The 17,678-nt window shown below is 43.9% G+C and overlaps 1 protein-coding gene across 1 annotated transcript; it reads right to left on the bottom strand.

The window, feature by feature from the left end:
* Positions 1–13,569: 13,569 nt before the first annotated feature.
* LOC9266065 (serine carboxypeptidase-like 45) lies at positions 13,570–17,419 on the bottom strand. Its single transcript, XM_015760358.3, has 10 exons — positions 16,906–17,419; positions 16,433–16,534; positions 16,195–16,290; positions 15,801–15,893; positions 15,603–15,682; positions 15,232–15,513; positions 15,001–15,128; positions 14,805–14,897; positions 14,198–14,315; positions 13,570–14,109 (listed from the first exon to the last, which is right to left on the bottom strand). Exons 1-10 carry the CDS (start codon positions 17,177–17,179, stop codon positions 13,957–13,959), a joined length of 1,419 nt encoding a protein of 472 aa, XP_015615844.1. The 5' UTR covers positions 17,180–17,419; the 3' UTR covers positions 13,570–13,956.
* Between the last annotated feature and the right edge of the window lie 259 nt (positions 17,420–17,678).

Below are 17,678 nucleotides of genomic sequence, written 5' to 3'. Positions count from 1 at the left end.
TTGAGAAAAACCCAGCAGGCTTGCAAAGTATGTTTCCTGGTTTTGTGGATAGGACACCAGGACCTTGTCGCTTCGGAAGTCATCCTCGTCGGCTCATGGTTCTTGTCGGGGTGACAAGGTTTGGCCGCATTAGAATCCTTCTCGAGCTCGAATGTCGTTGATGTTCCATTCTCCGCCTCGGCGGCAGGATCTTTCGACATGGAGTCGTCTTGGTTTGTAGCCATTGCGTTCTCGTTTCCGGTCATTGATGGACTGGCTAAGATTGGCATCGTGGTGTAAACCGGGAAGACGATTTCGCCGACTTGAGTCCACACCAGCATTGTTGAAGTAGGGAATACTTGGTTGAGGTTGGTGTTGACGCTGTTGTCAACGAAGCTGGATGACATAGTAGTAGAACCTTGAGCACCAAGTGCCCCTACCTGGCGCGCCACTGTCGACGGGTGATATCCGTATACCGGATATAGAGGGTATTGGGGTACGTTGGTACAAGGATCTACGTAATACGACATCAAGCAGATAAAAGACAAAGATTATACTGGTTCAGGCCCCTTGATAGGTAATAGCCCTAATCCAGTTGATGTGGGATTATACGATGGAAAATACAGGTTACAAAGGGAACAATGGAACTTGACGGATCCGGCGAGATCGTAGTCGAGTTGGTTCGACTAGATCCCCGGCGATTTGGCTCCTTGCAGGCTCCGACTTTGTAGGTTGTGAGGGTTGTGTTGGCTCTGAGATTCGATGCCTTAGGTCCTCCCCGGGGGGTCCCTTTTATATCACAGGTCAGGCGGTTTCCAAGTAGAAATCGGAGACATCAGACCCTACACGATACATTGACGACCCAGTTTTATCCGAGTAGGACTCTTTCCATCCGTAGACTCCGTAAAGGATTTCCTTAGTGTATGCAGAAAGTATCCGTATACGCGTGGGTATGCCATACCAATATGTGACGTATATCGAAGGGTAAAGGGTATACATAACCCGTAACCCTGACACAGGGGGCTTACGAACCGGAAGTAAAGCCCCTTTCACCACCAGTGTGATTTCCTTGTCTATACTGATCACAATAATTGAAAAAACATGCGTGCACATATATGATTATTCTACAATCAATGGATCCATTTCTCTCTCTCAGTATTACAAAGGAAAATTAAGAACAAAAAAGATGAATAACATGCTGTGTGTTCACATCTTTTTTAAAATAGAGCACAAGTACTACTATGAACACACCAAGATCAATATAATTTTAGGTAAGAATCTAGGAAAAACTGGAGAAATTAACCAGCAGTGTTGTTGTCCATTTTGAAATCAATTTATTGATTTTTCTGTAGATAAGCCAAACTAAATAATTTAGGAAAATTAGGATAATAATCTCCTTTTCTTTCTCTATTTTTTCAATATGGATACGCCAAATTATTTTTTTTACAATAGTATCTGCTAGAAGTAGAATATATCTAAATCGTTCATAGTTTCTACCTCTTGAATCATATATGTATCTTTATTAGCACCTTAATTACTGGTACTATAATAATTCTTCAATGGCAGTAGAACCCATTTTAGATAATGGAATGAATCCATGCCTTTACTTCAAAGAAGCTAGCTCAACCCAGGGAGCAACTAAAAAAAATCAAAATTTCTTAGAACCCAAAATTTAAAGAAATCATTTTTAATGGTGATATATATTATGTACTGGCAGCAAAATATTAGTCCTAGATTCTTATATTTTGGAAGTATATTGTATTGTATGCTGATATACATAGTCGTCCTGTCACATGTACTCATGTGGCTGTTCCTGCCGTGTACGTATATATTCTGATACATGGGAACACCGTACGTGCGTATATACGATGAAGCTCTGCTAGCGACAGTATTAATATATAATGTACAGGTTGTACAAATGCACATGCATGCAAATTAAGCCGGCACGCACCAAACTCTGTCTAGCGTGTAGGCTACAGCAAATTGATTCGTTAAATTAATCAAATTAAAGTTCTTTTTTTAGATTATATAAAGTTATACATACACGTCGTCATGTCGCATACATGTAGGTCAGTACGTGTACATGTGTACGTACCTCTTACCTGAACATATCGCATGGATAGCTAGCCCTCTTGGCTTTTTTGCTGACGTGTAACTGAAAGCAACCTTAATTATTCAACTTATTTTCACGAAATTAATCTTGTTTGCTAATTTGTATTAGCTCGTACAAAACATATATCCTGAAATTCTTGAAAGGAGAACATTTTAAGTAATAATCCTGATTTAAGATCTTGTGCAAGATCCCTAAAAAAATTGTGCAAGAGATGCATCCGTCTCTTCTCATCGACAACCCATGGCCCAAATAGTGATTAAAGCAAGCGGCCCATAATTCTTTTATTACACTAAGGAATATAAGTTTACTTTTGTTGACGAAAAAATCGAACACACTAGCCTGGGATATCTGCTTAGCTCCAGTGCAGATCCAAAGATTGATGAGATACGGGTGTGACAGTCAGTTTGATTCTGCAACTGACAGGATATATAAATAGCAGATAAAACAGCCGATCGGCTGACAAGCCGATATAGTGATTCCAGCCGATGCCGATACCAGCCGATAGCGATAGGGTTTAAGCAATCGGCTATACGTCCAATGTAGATGATGATATAAAGGCAATCGGCTGATGTAATAAAATAACATATAATCGAGTAGAAACCAATCGGCTAGAAACAATATATAATAAGCACTGATCCGAAGGTTAAAGCATACATCGGTTGGAGGTCCGATGTCATAAAATCCACAAGATTATATTAAACAATTAAATCTTATTGCGATCGGCTAAATCCAATATGTATGCAATCCTTGTAAGCCGATGCAACATCCAGATAACTTATCGGCTGAAACCCCGATGAAACCCTTATTGGCAATCAAGAAGCAGGCTAGAGATTATGTATCTAAGCACGACTTAGTAGATCAAACTTAACTGATGCAGCACTAAGTATGAAAAGAAACATAATATCTAGACAATCAAGCCGTTGACTGATTTTCAGGGTGGTAGATGCCTAGGCTAATCTAATCTAGCAAGGCGATTTAGCCGATACCGGCAGAAACCCTAAATCGAGAGACAGCCGATAGAGCTAAATTGAGATGCTAGGACTAAATTAACATAGACATATGATAAATAGCCAGGCAAATATATTATCTAAACCAAAGTAATCCAAGAGGTCGAATGTATTGATGCAGCCTTGAACGACGCCGACGTAGACGATACAATTGCCTGGACCGGTGGAACATTGGACTTATCCCTTCGCCGGAAATCGAAGATGTCACATCCTGATTTTTGTTTCAGGATTTATAAATTATTTAATAAATTATTTATAGAATTTATATTAAATGTTCATTAATTTACAAGTGAAGTTAAATGTGGGAAATAAAATTTCCCTAATATAAAGCATGGATGGATTTAATTTTTGTTAAATTCTCCATGGTTAAGTCAACTCTCTGAAATTTTCTCGGATTTTTCGGAGCTCAATTCCTAATTTTAATCATACAAAGAGCATTTCAGTAATTACCCACATATTAAATTAATCATTAAATGGTCTGGTTTTAATATTGTTAAATACTTTGGGTGTCCAAGTATTTTCAGGATTTTTCTTGAAATTATTTGAGCATTGGAAGTATTTTTAACAATTCAAAGATCATTTCAGTGATTAATTTAATTGGAAAAGTATTTAAAATCCCCTTCTCCTTTTCGGGCCGAAATAGGAAAAGTTCAGCTTCTGTCCTCGGCCCATTCTCCCTTCCTTTCGGCTGGCCTTATCCCTCCTCCAAAGTCTGCTTTGTGTCCCTCTTTCAATCGGGCCAAGAAGTAGAAGCCCAGCCAAAAGTCTAATTTGCCTCCCTGCTACAGTGTCATCTTCAATCTCCAGCCGGCTGGAGACAGAGCCCGAGCCTGTGCACAGTGCCGCCTTCTTCCACCAAATCCGACCTCCCCGTTGCTCCTATTTCCAAATTGGTTGCGGGAATGGAATCCTCTCAATCTCCTCTTCCTTTTCCCCAAGAAATCCCCAAAATTTTATATGGAAATCCTTTCCAATTTCGCGGATCAAATCCTTTCCTTTTTCCGGCGAAGATAAACTTTCCCGAGTTTTTCCCGTCGATGTGGGCTCGATCCCGGCCTCCTATGGCTATATAAAGGACCCCCTAGTCCTCCTCTTTCGTTTGCCCCCTCTCCCGAGCTCTCTAGTGCCCCGTAGCCTCGTCGCCGCGCGCGTTTAGTTCGTCGCCGCCGCCGGCCGAGTGCAGCCGCGCCGCCGCGCCGCTTCTGCCGTCGCCGCCGCTTGCCGCCGTCGCCAAGAGGTGCGCCAAGGGGTGGAGAAGCCCGGCCGCCCGTCCTTCTTCGCCGCCGGCCGCCGTAGCTCGCCGTCGTCGGTGAGGTCCAAGCCGCCGCCGCCTCCTCTCGTCGCCGGCCGTCGTCGGACGTCGATTGTCGTTGTGGTGAGTACCGTTGGGTTCGCCTCGTCGTTCTCTACGTGTGCATGCCCTCCAAATCCGCAGCCGGCCGCTCTATCTCCGGCGAGGTCGTATCGTGGTTCGCCGGCGCCGCTCCAGCAGCCCCGCGCCGTCGCTGTGGTCGTCGCCTTCGGTCGCCGCTGCCGCCGTTGGGTTCGCGAGGAGGAGAAGAAGACCGGCCTCCACTTCCCCGTCGTCGAAGACCCCAGGAAGCCCGTCGTCACCGTGAAGCCGATCCGTTCCATCTTCAGCCGCGCCGTTCGTCGCCGTCCATCGCCGCCTTCATTCACCGTCACCACCCTCGGGATCGCAGGAGCGAGGTGAAGACCGTCCGCCCCTCGGTTGTTGCCTCTCGTCGCCGGAAAGCCGTCGCCATCGTCAACCCAAGGTCGCCGCCTTTGGAGCTCGTCGCCTGCCATCTCCCTCGCCGTCTGTCGTCGCATAAGTGGTGGTAAGGGTCACTTTGATCCCCTCTCGCTCCCGGTGCCCTCCGTTTGCGTTTGTGCCGTGGTTCGCCGGCAACCGCCGCTCCTTTGTCGTTCACCGGTGTACTTTATCCCTAGGGTCTTAATTCAATCTAATCTTGTTTGGTCCTAGCGTCGAGCCGGTCATTGCCGTGCACCGTACCCGCTGTTGTCCGCTGAGCCGCCGCCTAGCTGAGTCAAGTTGTCTTAGTGCCGCCGTGTCGCAGCTGTGTGCCGCTTAAACCTAGCCGCTGCTTTTAGTCGAGTTGTGTAGCCGTAGGTGCAACCCTAGGTTCCCACCGGCCTATCGTTTGTCGTACCGGGGCTTTACCGTGAACCGTTTCTAGTCCACCGGTTTAGCCGCAGCCGTTGTTGAGTCGTTCGCTCGTTCGTTCGAATGAGGTGTTCCCCGTGCTTCGTTCGTTCGTCCGTGTTGAGTCGTCCTTTAGTTCAGAGCCGCCGGTTCCGTTCGCCGGTTTCGGTTGATCATTTGGGTGATCCCGTGTCACGTGGAGTTGACTCGTTGAGTCGGTATCTCGTGAGGCTCGCTTGCCAGATCAATCCAAGCCATCCGTTCTTAGTCGACTCGGTCAAGGTTAATCTCAGCTGTCCAAAATCAATATAAATCCTCTCCTCTTTTCAATGGCATATTAGTCCTTTTTCTTTTTATCATATGTTATCTACCAATATAATCTAATCTTTTTCCGGAGGTTGCTTTAATCTTTTCTCTCAGTTATAAATCATTTGTAAATGATTTAATTAATTTGGAATAGTCTCTGTTTAATAGGTTTAATTGGAATTAAATCTTGTAAAATTCATAATAAATTCATATGAAATCAGAATGAGGCCGTTCAAGTCTCATAATTCATCTAAAATTATGATCTACATGTTTGTTTACTTTTTATGTATTGTTTATTTGGTTTTTATTAGTCTTTTTCCTCATTTTGCGTGATAGCTTGTCGTTTCCGTCGTTGCGAAGGTTCGCGAGTGCGCCGGAAGTATTCAAGAAGATTAATTGAAGACCGATTATTGCAAGGCAAGTCACACAGATCCTAAACACAATCTTTTGAGCATGTTGATCCTATATTTAAATTCTCTATTTATTTCAACTGTGCATTTATTTTCGAATGTCACCGGGTGGTGTGAACCTATTCCTTTGTTATGGCCTATTCGCATTGATTACTCTATTCCTTGATACCTTGAGTTATTATAATTTGACTAGTTGAGCTTTATATATTGGTTCAGCTAGATATTAGATATGATTGCTTAGCCATGCTTAGAAACATTAGCATACTATTGGGATAACTTATGACTCACTATTATTTAATGATGGCTTAATGATAGTTCACGATGGTCAATCGTGATTGGTTAATTAATTTCTTGCCAACTAAAACTTGATAATGGTGGGTTGTGAGCACATGGTTTTGAGAGTCGTGCTCATGGCAATTAAGGACCGGTTCGCGAGCTACTGTTGTGAAACATTAACCGTGCCAACCACAAGCCAGCGTGGGCAACGGCTTTACCTTTTGTATAACATGATTCATTGCGGAGCACCAGACTGAGAAGTGGCGGAAATAAGCCCACGGGGGTCGCTGGGGAGTCCATGCCTTGTTTTATAAGGGGGTGATTATGATCCAGGAATGGTGCACTGTGGTGAGTTGTGTTATGCAGAGGGTATTGTCACAGCCTCTATTCGGGTACTTTCCAGTACCGCGACGCATGGTAGACATGATGTTGAGGCTGTGTCTTGTGGGTACAGTGGTACACCTCTGGCCAGAGTAAAACTATTCGAATAGCCGTGCCCGCGGTTATGGGCGAGTTGAGCAATGTTTTTCGTGATTAGTCCCACACCTCTCACCATAACTATAGATGTTATAACTGGTAATAATTTGCTTAGCTCCTGGTTTGGAGTTAGACCTGTTCAGCCGGGTATGGTTGTTCAGAATGGTTGGGCCTGTGCAGCATGGGTGTGCTGTTCAGTGTTGGTTAAAATTTCTGATTAATTACTCCACTGTTTTACTTCTCTTAAATGTTTTGCTAAATGCTGCTTTTGCAAATGAGCCGATATTATGCCATCCTTTGGTATCCTTGTGCACTTGCATATTTGCTGTGTGGCTTGCTGAGTATGTCATATGCTCACCTTGCAATAATCAATCAACCTCAGTTGAAGAAAAAGGATCCAGAAGGAGAAGACGTTTGGCTTATACCCCAGTTGAGCTGCCTGTGGGAGTGGAGCTGGAGCTTCGCTAGATTTTATTTTCCGCTGCAGTTTTCTTCTTGATGAGGACTAAGTGCCTCATAAGTAAGTATTTATTGTTTTAGTTAATTTGATGAATCTGTATATTAAATTGTCAGTTTGTGTACCTCGGCTGATTCCTGGACGAGGATTTTATGCACAAATAAGTTCGGAAATTACTTGTGAATTTCCGGGCGTGACAGAAGACGATGCAGCCCCGCGTCAAGTGCCAAGTTCCGCCGGAACGTAAGAACAAAAGTAGAAGTAAAAAGGGTGGCGATGCACTGAATTGTATTGATTGTAGCGATAGATTACATAGATCCCGGGTGTACATATTTATACCCATGGGTTGATACAAGTCCTTACGGGACAAGAAAGAAACTTTCCTAAAGATAAAAAGAAAAGATAAAGTTCTTATAGGACACTAAACACACTTTCCTAAAGATAAAAGGAAACTAACAAACTATTCCTAATTAATAGATAACTTGCCATGCCGCATTCTCTTTGAACTCGGTCTCTTCTGGATAAGCTTCCTTTAGTAGATTAATTTCCTTAACCGAATATAGCAAGAATCCGACAACTGACGACTTGGCAACTCTCATCGGCTAATCTCAGGACTTCAAAGCTGATGCTGACTCTAAGCCGATGACTACTCTGGGCTTACCAAATTTCATTGTTAATAACTTTATATCTCTCATCTCTTGATGTCAAGTTTGAATAACGTTCTTAAACCATAATATATTACACGTCTCTTAACTCTTAACTTATAATACAGGGGTACCCAAGATCCCATGGCAGCACTTGCACTACTAGAAAAACGATTTTTATAGCGACGTTAGCCTTTTATTTTTTTCAGGCGGGTATGACCCTCGGAGCCAAATGTCCGCCTACCAAAATATAAATCGGGGTGGATTTTCGAAATCCGCCTGCGAAAATCAATTTCTCCAGGTTCGCAGGAACCCTTAAGTGATCCGCCTGAAAAAATATGATTTTTCCAGGCGGACCCTTATATAGGCTGTGTTCGGATGCCCCTCTTCCTAACCCCTCTCCCTCGTTTTCCACGCGCACGCTTTTCAAACGGCTAAACGGTGCGGTTTTTGCAAAAAGTTTCTATACAAAAGTTGCTTAAAAATCAAATTAATCCATTTTTGAAAATAAATAGCTAATACTTAATTAATCACGCGCTAATAGACCGCTCCGTTTTCCGTGCGGAGGCACTGCGTTCCCAACCTGAATATGCGAACACAGCCATAGTCCACCTACAAAAATGTCTAAAAAAAATCTTCATCTTATCTCTCCTACACCCCAATCCTTATCTTCTCCTCTACCCCTCCCCACCAATCATTTCCCCATCTCCTCTCTCTCACGCACGGATGAGCAGCGGCCGGCGTCGGCGCCGAGTAGGAGCGGCAGGGTAGGGCGGCCGCGGCGGTGGCTCCACTCCTCGTCGCCTTCGAGCAGCGGCGGCGGCTCCTACGAGCCAGCGGCAACGAACATCGATGACGCCGACGAGCTACGACGACGTTGGCTCCCCTCCTCACCTCCTCGGGCACTGGATCCGCCGCCGGCTCCCCTCTATGCCTCCTTGGGTGCCGGATCCACCGTCGGCTCTCCTCCTCGCTGCCGGCCGGTCTCGGGGAGGGGAGGATCGGGAAAGCGGCGGCGACGAGGAGAGGTTGCGACGATGACGCCACCTGTGGCTAGGGAGAGGAGACGCGTGACGACTGCCGCGACGACAACGATGACAGACGCGACGATGGTGCCGCTTGTGGAGGCCGGCGGACGGAGGAGACGCGCCAACTCGGCTCTTCCCTCTCAAAGAAGTTCACCGGCGACGACAACGACATTGTTTTTTTCTAAGTTTATATGTTGATTGATGTTAACTTGCAAGGTGAATTCGAATCCAATGCTTTTTCGTTGATGTATGGATCTTTGTGATTGGATTTTGTATTCTGGATGAGATTTATGAAAATTTGTGATTTATGATTTGAAACCTATTGAGGGGGTGGGGCTGGCAGGAAAAAAAATTTTTGGCACTGTGAATATTTTTGTAGGCGGGGCTACTGTAGCGCCTGGAAAGATCTCAACTGCCGCCTGCAAAAATGATTTTCGCAGGCGGTGCTTTGGTCCGCCTATAAAAATTGTGGATTTTTACAGTCGTTTAGGTACATGTGGAACGCTAGCCCGCCCGGGAAGACGTTTTTGGCCCGCCTGCAAATACCTTTTTTCTAGTAGTGTTGTGCTCGGTTTCAGCTAAGTTGGCGAGTTGACCATGCTCAACACAACAGTTAATGTGGGACCCACGTGGGCCCCAAATCTGCGTGGTTGGGAACCATCACCTGCCCCTAGAAGGCAGAGGCCTCTTCCGAAGCGGGGACCGCCGAACGGAAGGCACCATGGGACGAGCATCCTCGGCTCCCGATGGTGGCAACCAGCCAGCCGACAGATCTAGGCGCTAGGTGGCGGTGACCAGGCGGAGAGGGAGAAGCAGTGAAAGTGGGGGTGGATCTAGCTATGGTGGTGGTGGAAGGAGATGACGCTAGTAACATCAAGGTCAAGGAGGTGGTGGTGGGTGCCGTGGTAGAGGTCCTAGTAGATGAGGTGCTCGACGTGGACAAAGTGGTCGATGCGGTGGGGGATGCTGATGGGGCCTTGCTACGTGCTAGCTTCTTGTTTCCCCTTGTCAGGGACCGGCGGTGGAGAAGAGGTAGGGGAAGCGGAAGGAATGGTGGTAGCGAGGGGAAGAGGAAGGGGTTGTCTACCATCATCTACCAGAACCGTCGCTCAAGCTTGAGCTTGAGCTGTGCGCCCACCGGCACCTAGTCAAGCTTGGTGGTGGAGTAGGCCTACGATGGCAGTGAGCGGTGAAGAGCATGCGGGTTTTCACCACCTCTAGGAGTGGTGGCATTGGCAATAGCGGAGTGGAAATGAACAACGCCTCTGCCTCAGTCGCCACCATGTCGTCTTTGTCACAGCCGTTGTCGATGCTGTAGGGGCCCACATGTCGAGTTCTCCCCCTTGCTGACCGTCCATCTCTCCTGCCGGCCTCTCGCCACAGGCCGCCCTGAAGGACTGAAGAGAGATGGCAATGAGAGAGGAAATTAAGATGGAAACTGGGCAGAACAGTGTTCTGGGACCTAGGGTACTCAAATATTGTAAATTGAGGAACAATTACAATATGATACTACTCCCTCCGTTTCAAAATATTTGTCACCGTTGACTTTTTAGCACATGTTTAACCATTCGTCTTATTCAAAAAATTTAAGTAATTATTTATTCTTTTTATATCATTTGATTCATTGTTAAATATATTTTCATATACACATTTAGTTTTACATATTTCTATTCAAAAAATTTAAGTAATTTTGTGAAATATGTAAAACTAAATGTGTACATGAAAATATATTTAACAATGAATCAAATGATATAAAAAGAATAAATAATTACTTAAATTTTTTGAATAAGACGAATGGTCAAACATGTGCTAAAAAGTCAACGGTGCCAAACATTTTGAAACGGAGGGAGTATTATGGTTCAAGAACGCAATTCAAACTCAACATCAGGAATGAGGGACTTAACATGAACTTATATCCCTTATAGACTAAAGACAGTTATCTAGCGCGTACGGTCTATACTAAACTAGTTTTTGGGCCTAAATGGCCCGTGAGAATTAACGTAGCCCACGGGCTGAAGTAGGCGTTTGCACGTAGCAGTAGCTAGTAGCTGTTTAGACTTTAGAGGGCACAGAGAAAGGGTTTCTTTGGAATTTTCATAAGAAAATTGTATAACTATATTAATCACAACGCAACTTATTTTAAAAATGAAATTAAAAGGTTAACGAAGTTATATAGTTATTACAAGCATAATAAGCAAATTCATATATAATCTTAATTAAAAGACGGCGGCGGCGCCTGGCGTAAGGGCGCCCACCGCATCCCGCCGCCGCGCCAGCGCATGGTAGTCCTCACCGGCGACGAGCAGCACCCCACGCTTCCTCCCTCTCTTCCGGGTGTACACCACCACCATGTCGGGGGAGAAGGTGAAGACCTCCGCTCATCCGCTGGCTCAAGGAAATGTGGGAGAAGGGGAGGAAGGAGGTTTCACTGACATATATTATACGGACACCCACCCTAAGGCCATGTCTAGTTCTATTTCAATTTTTTTTAAAGTATACAGACACATATTTGAAGTATTAAAACATAGACTAGCTAATAACAAAACAAATTACAACTTCCGCATGTAAACTGCGAGACGAATCTATTAAGCCTAATTAATATCCACCATTAGCAAATGTTTACTGTAGCACCATATTGTCAAATCATGGTGTAATTAGGCTCAAATAATTCGTCTCGCAATTTACATGCAAACTGTGCAATTGGTTTTTTCATCCACATTTAATGCTCCATATATGTGTCTATATATTTGATGTGATGGAATTTTTGGAAGTTTGAAGGGGACTAAACATAGAGAAGAAGAAAAAAAAGAGCAAGCAAGCAGCATTAGGCTGGTTCTTGGGCCGAAAAGCTAGCCAGCCGTACATGCATGCGGAGCTTGTAGCGAGCAGCAGCAGTAGGGCCAGGGCCAAAAGCTAGCAGATCGCGTGCAGTACCAACAGTGTCAGTGCGGCAGCAGCCGGGAATAATCCCACCTCGCTAGTTCGAAGGGAGGACGATTGGTTAGCCGGGCATTGCAACTCTTTCCCTTTTTTTTCTCTTTTCTTTTTTTTTTTTGAAACAAGAGCGAACCTAAATCCATTTTCAGGCTTTGGGCGTTACACCCACTGTTTTTCCTTTCCTGATCGGATGACATACGGGACATAAGAACATCACCAAGAAATGCCCAAAATCTATCCACAAATTTCTGTATTTATTTATTTTTCCTGATTGGATGACATATGGGACATAAGAGCACCACCAAGTGCCCAAAAATCTATCACAAGTTTATGTTTTTAGAATTCCTAATTAGATTTTAGGTGTGAACAGAGTCATACCTCTAACAAATATCCAAAAAGTACTCCCATTAATAAAAAGCCTAAACTACCAACCAAAAAAAACACCCTCCACACCTCCCCTAAGAGCAGGTTCAATAGTATAGCTCACTACTAGCTCTAAATTATCTATAGCTAATGTAATAGCCAATTCATATAAAGTTGCTTACTATACTAGTAATACCTGGTCTCACCTATCATACACACATTACGTCTTTGGGTCCGTGCTGCAGCTGGCTACAGATCTGTAGCCCGCTACTTTTCTCTCTCTTCCTTTATCTTTTCAAAATATATTTATAGCTGGCTTATAACCTGCTATTGTACCTGCTTGAAACGTCCCTCCCTCCTCCCATGGAAAGACCATCCACGCGTTGCTTGCTCTCCTCCCGCACGTGCATATTGGGAGCTGGAATGATCCCCTGAGCGAGAAGAACGAGGAAAGGGATTTTAATTATTTTTGAAAGATAACTACGAGGAGAGCTGTCGAAGACGATTTTTCAAAAAAAAAAAAAAACTTTAAGAATGGAAGGCATATTGGCCATCCGTCGCTGATTGCTCTAAGCACCATGTTAAGATGAAACCGTCGTCAAAATTGTCCATGGAGGTAACTTGATCCGGTTTGGATAGTTGAAGGGGACTTGACTCAAGGGGTGAGAATCAGATTAGGCCCATAATATTGAGGGAGACAAAATGGATTTTCCTATCTAGTCTCTATTTGGTCCACAAGAACAATCCGGCCCATCCTAAACATGGTCCAACAGCCCAACCAGAAGGCAGCCCATGCTCAAGGCGCCGGCGGCAGCGTAGTGGCGCTTATCATTGCTCATCTGATCATCTCTGCTGAAGTTACCTTTACTCCAGCTACAGATTGCCCATACTTTCTTCTTCTTTTTTTCTTTCTTCTTTTCCCCTTTCTTTCTTTCTTTCTTGCTTTCTCTGAACACCTCATTGCCATCATTTTCGCGACCCAATCGATTTCATGAACAGGACGTGTAGAGAAAAGTTCATCACATGCTCTCTTTTGGTTCTATTCTCTTCTTCTCCTTACTACCCCTTCCATGGGAACAATCTTCAGTACCATTGGATCCAATCCACCGATGAACAGATGATCTGGAAGGCACTCGTTGCCAATGTGCCGCGAGGAGTTTCGAATGCGTCTGAACTTTGAACCCAACATGAATCGATGGGAGCTCTCATGGTGTCTGTCACCCAGCATCCAGCAGCTGCCTGGATAATTGCACTGCAATTGTCACAGCTCACAGCTCCTGGAGCTAGTTTGATCTGAGTTCATGCTGAAAGATATCTCGACACGCTTTCTTCGCAAGGCAAACGTTGCTATCGATTACATCATCGGTGAGATCTAGTTATCATTTCAGAAAGTTCAGTCAGATTGTTACAGCTTGATCAGGTTCTTCTTCACTCTGAATGTCCCAAGAACATGCAGGACTGTGCATATGCAGCACCAGTAGTAGATGATCATAATTTACATGCAAGAACACGCGTCAAAATTTTTCTTTCAACTTACTTTAGACAATTGCCAAGCCTTGGAACTAATACAGAAGAGAAAAAGAGGGGAACAAATACCTTGAGAGATCGAACAAATGATTGCCCTTATCGCGGCTTTATACTAGCAGCAGGAGGCAAATGCAGCAAACAACTTTCTTACAGAGCTAACCAAATTAACCCCTTGCAGAAGCATGAAACAGAAGAACTCTAATCAATTCTCCCAGCAATGCACTTCCATTGCATTGCAATTTCAAAAACAGCTTCTTCTCTTCTATCATGAGAAGGTTTCTGGCAGAGGCCTTCCCTGAAGGAATGCCCTGAAGAGCACGAGAGACCGCTCGGGCTGCGAGAACGGCGCCTCGTGGGAGGCCCCTCTGATGGTGGCAAAGGACAGCATGTCTCCATAAACCTGAGTCCATCCACCAACCTGCAATTGTTGACAAAACATTCAGTTCATGGAATGCCATCTTGGTGCCAAGTTTGCAACAATGTATGACATGCTTTTGAGCTCTCACCTGCTGCCCTTCAAACCAAACCCGGTACGGGACCGACGTCTTGAGGCCCAAATCGCGCGCCAAGTTCTGCACAAGAGTCCTGCTCCCGGTTAGCGGGATCACCGAGTCTTGATCACCGCTGCAATTATGAAGGAAACAATGCTAATTATGCTACATGTTACATCAAACCATGCTTGAGCTTTCATACATCATGTATCCCCCAAAGTTGAGAGGACCCTCAAAAAAGGGAAAGGTTCAGGTACAAATATGCATCATGCTGAAGATGCAAAAGTACAATGTTCTAAAACCTTATGTAAAGTGCCAAGTCCATAGATTAGCTTTCTCCTTTTGTTTCCCTTCCTTTTTCACATGAAAAGTGGTATATGTCAAGTAACCCAATAGTGTTAATGCTGAGGGTTCTTGAGCTTTTTGTCTCCATAAATTTCAGAGGACCCACATACAAAGTTCAGACAATTTTATACCATGCTAAAGGTAGTAGTAGCAAAGTACAGAGGCTTAGACCTTTGTACTTGGATATAGTCAAGCGTTAATTTTTATCAGGAGATTCCTAAACTTTGCGATTCATACGAGAAAAGAGATATGCTTTGAATCTGTATCCTTTTTATACCTGTAAACTAGCACCCGGATGCCAGACTTTACAAGTGATCCCACTATGTTAATGGTTGGAATCTGCAAATTGAGTAGCTCATACTCAAGAACACTGTAACAAAAAAAATAGCAAACAGGTGTTAGGTGCATCAAACACATGGCACAAAGTAATCTGAATAAGCAGACTTATATTCAGTTCTATAACAGTTAATTACCTGCTGCAAACTGCCCAATTCTTTACACCGATGAGCTTCGCATGGAGTGCTTCCTGCACATCCTTCCGGTTCAGGTAGTTCACCGTCTCGTCCTCGACGCAAACATCAATTCGCTGTCCTACTTGTTGCTGCACAACAAGAAGAAAAAAATTCATTCAGTTTCAGATATGACATAGCTAACCAGTGTAACTGAATTTGTTCAGTTTGTGAAAAATGAGCAATTGATCATACATGAGGAGTGAGGATCTTGGACTGAGAGAGGACTGATGACAGGCAGACATCCAATGTGACGTCGTATTTGTCGACGAATCGGCTAGTCTCCCTTGTCACTTGGTTCATCACCCTTGCGCAAAGCGGGGTAAGCGACCCGCCATAGTACTCGGTGACATAGCGAGAATAGTTGCAAACTGAGGTGAAAATTCTGTATGTTGAGTCTGAAATCAGCCCATGGGACCAGAAGTACTCTGCCCTTGAGTTGAAGTCAGTGGTGAATTCAAGAACAGGATTGCCCAGCTGTCCAAAATAAAGATTGAAATAGTATTCAGAAAATGAATCACTGAGCAATGTGAATTTGCTTATGTCATCAGTTTCAGTTTGCTTACAGCAATCCCTTTGAGGTTGAAGATCTTGTTCTTCTTGTTAAATTCCACCATGACATCAGCAAGTTGTGGAATGTAATGCCCTGATACATGCCAAGAAACAAAATCATGGTACATCAAGATCTGCCTTGTTGACTATTATTAAAAAATCATAAATTTAATGCAGAAAAAGGATAGTAAAATGAAACTGTATATACATGCCTGCATAGCTTTCTCCAGAAATGTACAGTTCTCTGCCTTTGTACTGTGGGAACTTTTCAAGCCACCTTTGCAAGAACACCATATTGTCCATTGCTTCATTCATTCAGAAAAAGCAAAGTCAGAGCCATTAATCACTTGCAACCAACAACATCAACCATAGCAAAAGCTGTATTGCATAATGTCGTGCAAAGAACATTAATTCTTAAAGACCGATATAAATGCAAATAAATAAGAATACAACTGCTAATGAAGCAGTAAGAATATTCTCTTCCTACAATAACTTCTGCACAGGGATGCAGTACTGAAAAATAACAGAATCAAAAACAGAGACAAAGAACACAAAAACAGAGAAGAGAGACCATAAACTTAGGTAAAAGTAAAATAAAATCAGTACCTGTCATCTTATCATCCACACCCTGGTAGTATGCAGCATCAGCAGAGTAGGAGTAACCAACACCAGCTGGTGTCTCCAGGTAGATCACATTGGCCTCTGCAGAGTAACAGCACCACCACCAAAACAGTTAAAACATGTTCAGCTTTCTTGATCCAGCAAAAGGTTCAAGAAATTGGAATTGGCATGCAAAGCCACAAACAAAAGGTAAGTGAGGTAGCACTCATGGTCTCACACACACCTTTGTTCCAACTGTACTCATTCTTCACTAGCACCTGCCCACTTGGCCTGAATGGGCCATTCTCTGAGAAAGCTCCAACACCAAGTGAAGAACAGCCAGGACCTGCAAATAAACATTTTGGATCAGAGCAATTTTAAGAAACCATCAAAATTTACAGAGAAATGGGTAAAAAATTGGGTCAAGGATTTCAATGAAGAAACAAGTCAAAAGGAACAAATTTAGCAAAAACATTCTCAAAAACCCACAAGATGAGTCAGTTGTGGCTAAGAAAATTTCAAAGAACAAATTTGGAAAGAAAAAAGAAAGAAAGAAAGGAAACCAAGATAGAAACTGAAGGCTGAAAAACTTAGTTCAGTAAAGCAAGAAACAGAAAGAAAATTAAAAACCAGGAAGACCAAGAAGAAGAAAGTGCACCCAAGAAGAGCAAACTCCACATTCTGATTCAGCAATCCAAGAATACTAGAAGAACTCACCTCCATTGAGCCAGAGCACAAGGGGCTTTGTGGCAGGATCAAGCTCAGCCTCCACAAAGTAGTAGAAGAGAGCCCTCCGGCCCTTGTCATCCACACCAACGTAGCCAGCATACTGCCCAAAGCTCACCTCAGGCTGCCCTGGTAGCCTCTCGATCCTGTCTCCTCCATTGCAAGAACCCAGATGGAGCAATGCAGCAATTAGTAGCATCTGGAGTACTGGTGCTGCAACCACAATGGCCAATGGCCTCCTGTTGGAGCTCACCAGAGCCTGCATTGTCTTCAAGAAAGTGATAGAGAAAGAGAGATGAAGAACTAGAGCTTAGAGCAAGAGAGATTGGGTGGTGAGAAGGCAAGAGTCAAGTGTGCTCTTTTGCATTGAGAGGAGAGCACAGGAGGAAGAGAGGTAAAAAAAAAAATCTTCAAAAGATGAATGATTCAGTGGAGTGTTGGAGAGTGGCACTAGCAGTGGTAGTAGCAGATACAGATGCAGCAAGGCAAGGCCTTTTCTTTGCTTGGAGAGCATGTGGCTGCATTAGAATATATATAGGGGAGGAAAAGAGAATAAAAGGTACATTTTGTTGGACTATTGGGTTTGTCTGACAATGCTCCATTAATTATGCACCTTATCAGGATCAGGTTTGGAGATAAATACAGTAGTTAACTGCTCCTGAAAGTCAGTTTGTTCCTACAGCCACTCAAAGCATGCATGACAAGATTCAGAAAACTTAGATGGTCATTGGCAGTTGGCAGCCTTCATATGCAGTGCAAAACAG

This window comes from Oryza sativa, chromosome 11 (genome assembly GCF_034140825.1).
Source record: "Oryza sativa Japonica Group chromosome 11, ASM3414082v1".
NCBI classification, from domain to species: Eukaryota; Viridiplantae; Streptophyta; class Magnoliopsida; order Poales; family Poaceae; genus Oryza; species Oryza sativa.
This window is presented reverse-complemented; position numbering and strand designations above follow the sequence as displayed.

Coding starts and splice junctions, on each gene's coding strand:
- LOC9266065 (XM_015760358.3), bottom strand. CDS start 17,179: ATGCAGGCTCTGGTGAGCTCCAACAGGAGGCCATTGGCCATTGTGGTT. Junction 15,683..15,800: donor TTCTGGAGAAAGCTATGCAG/GCATGTATATAC, acceptor GGCATGTATCAG/GGCATTACATTCCACAACTT. Junction 15,514..15,602: donor TCAACCTCAAAGGGATTGCT/GTAAGCAAACTG, acceptor TATTTTGGACAG/CTGGGCAATCCTGTTCTTGA.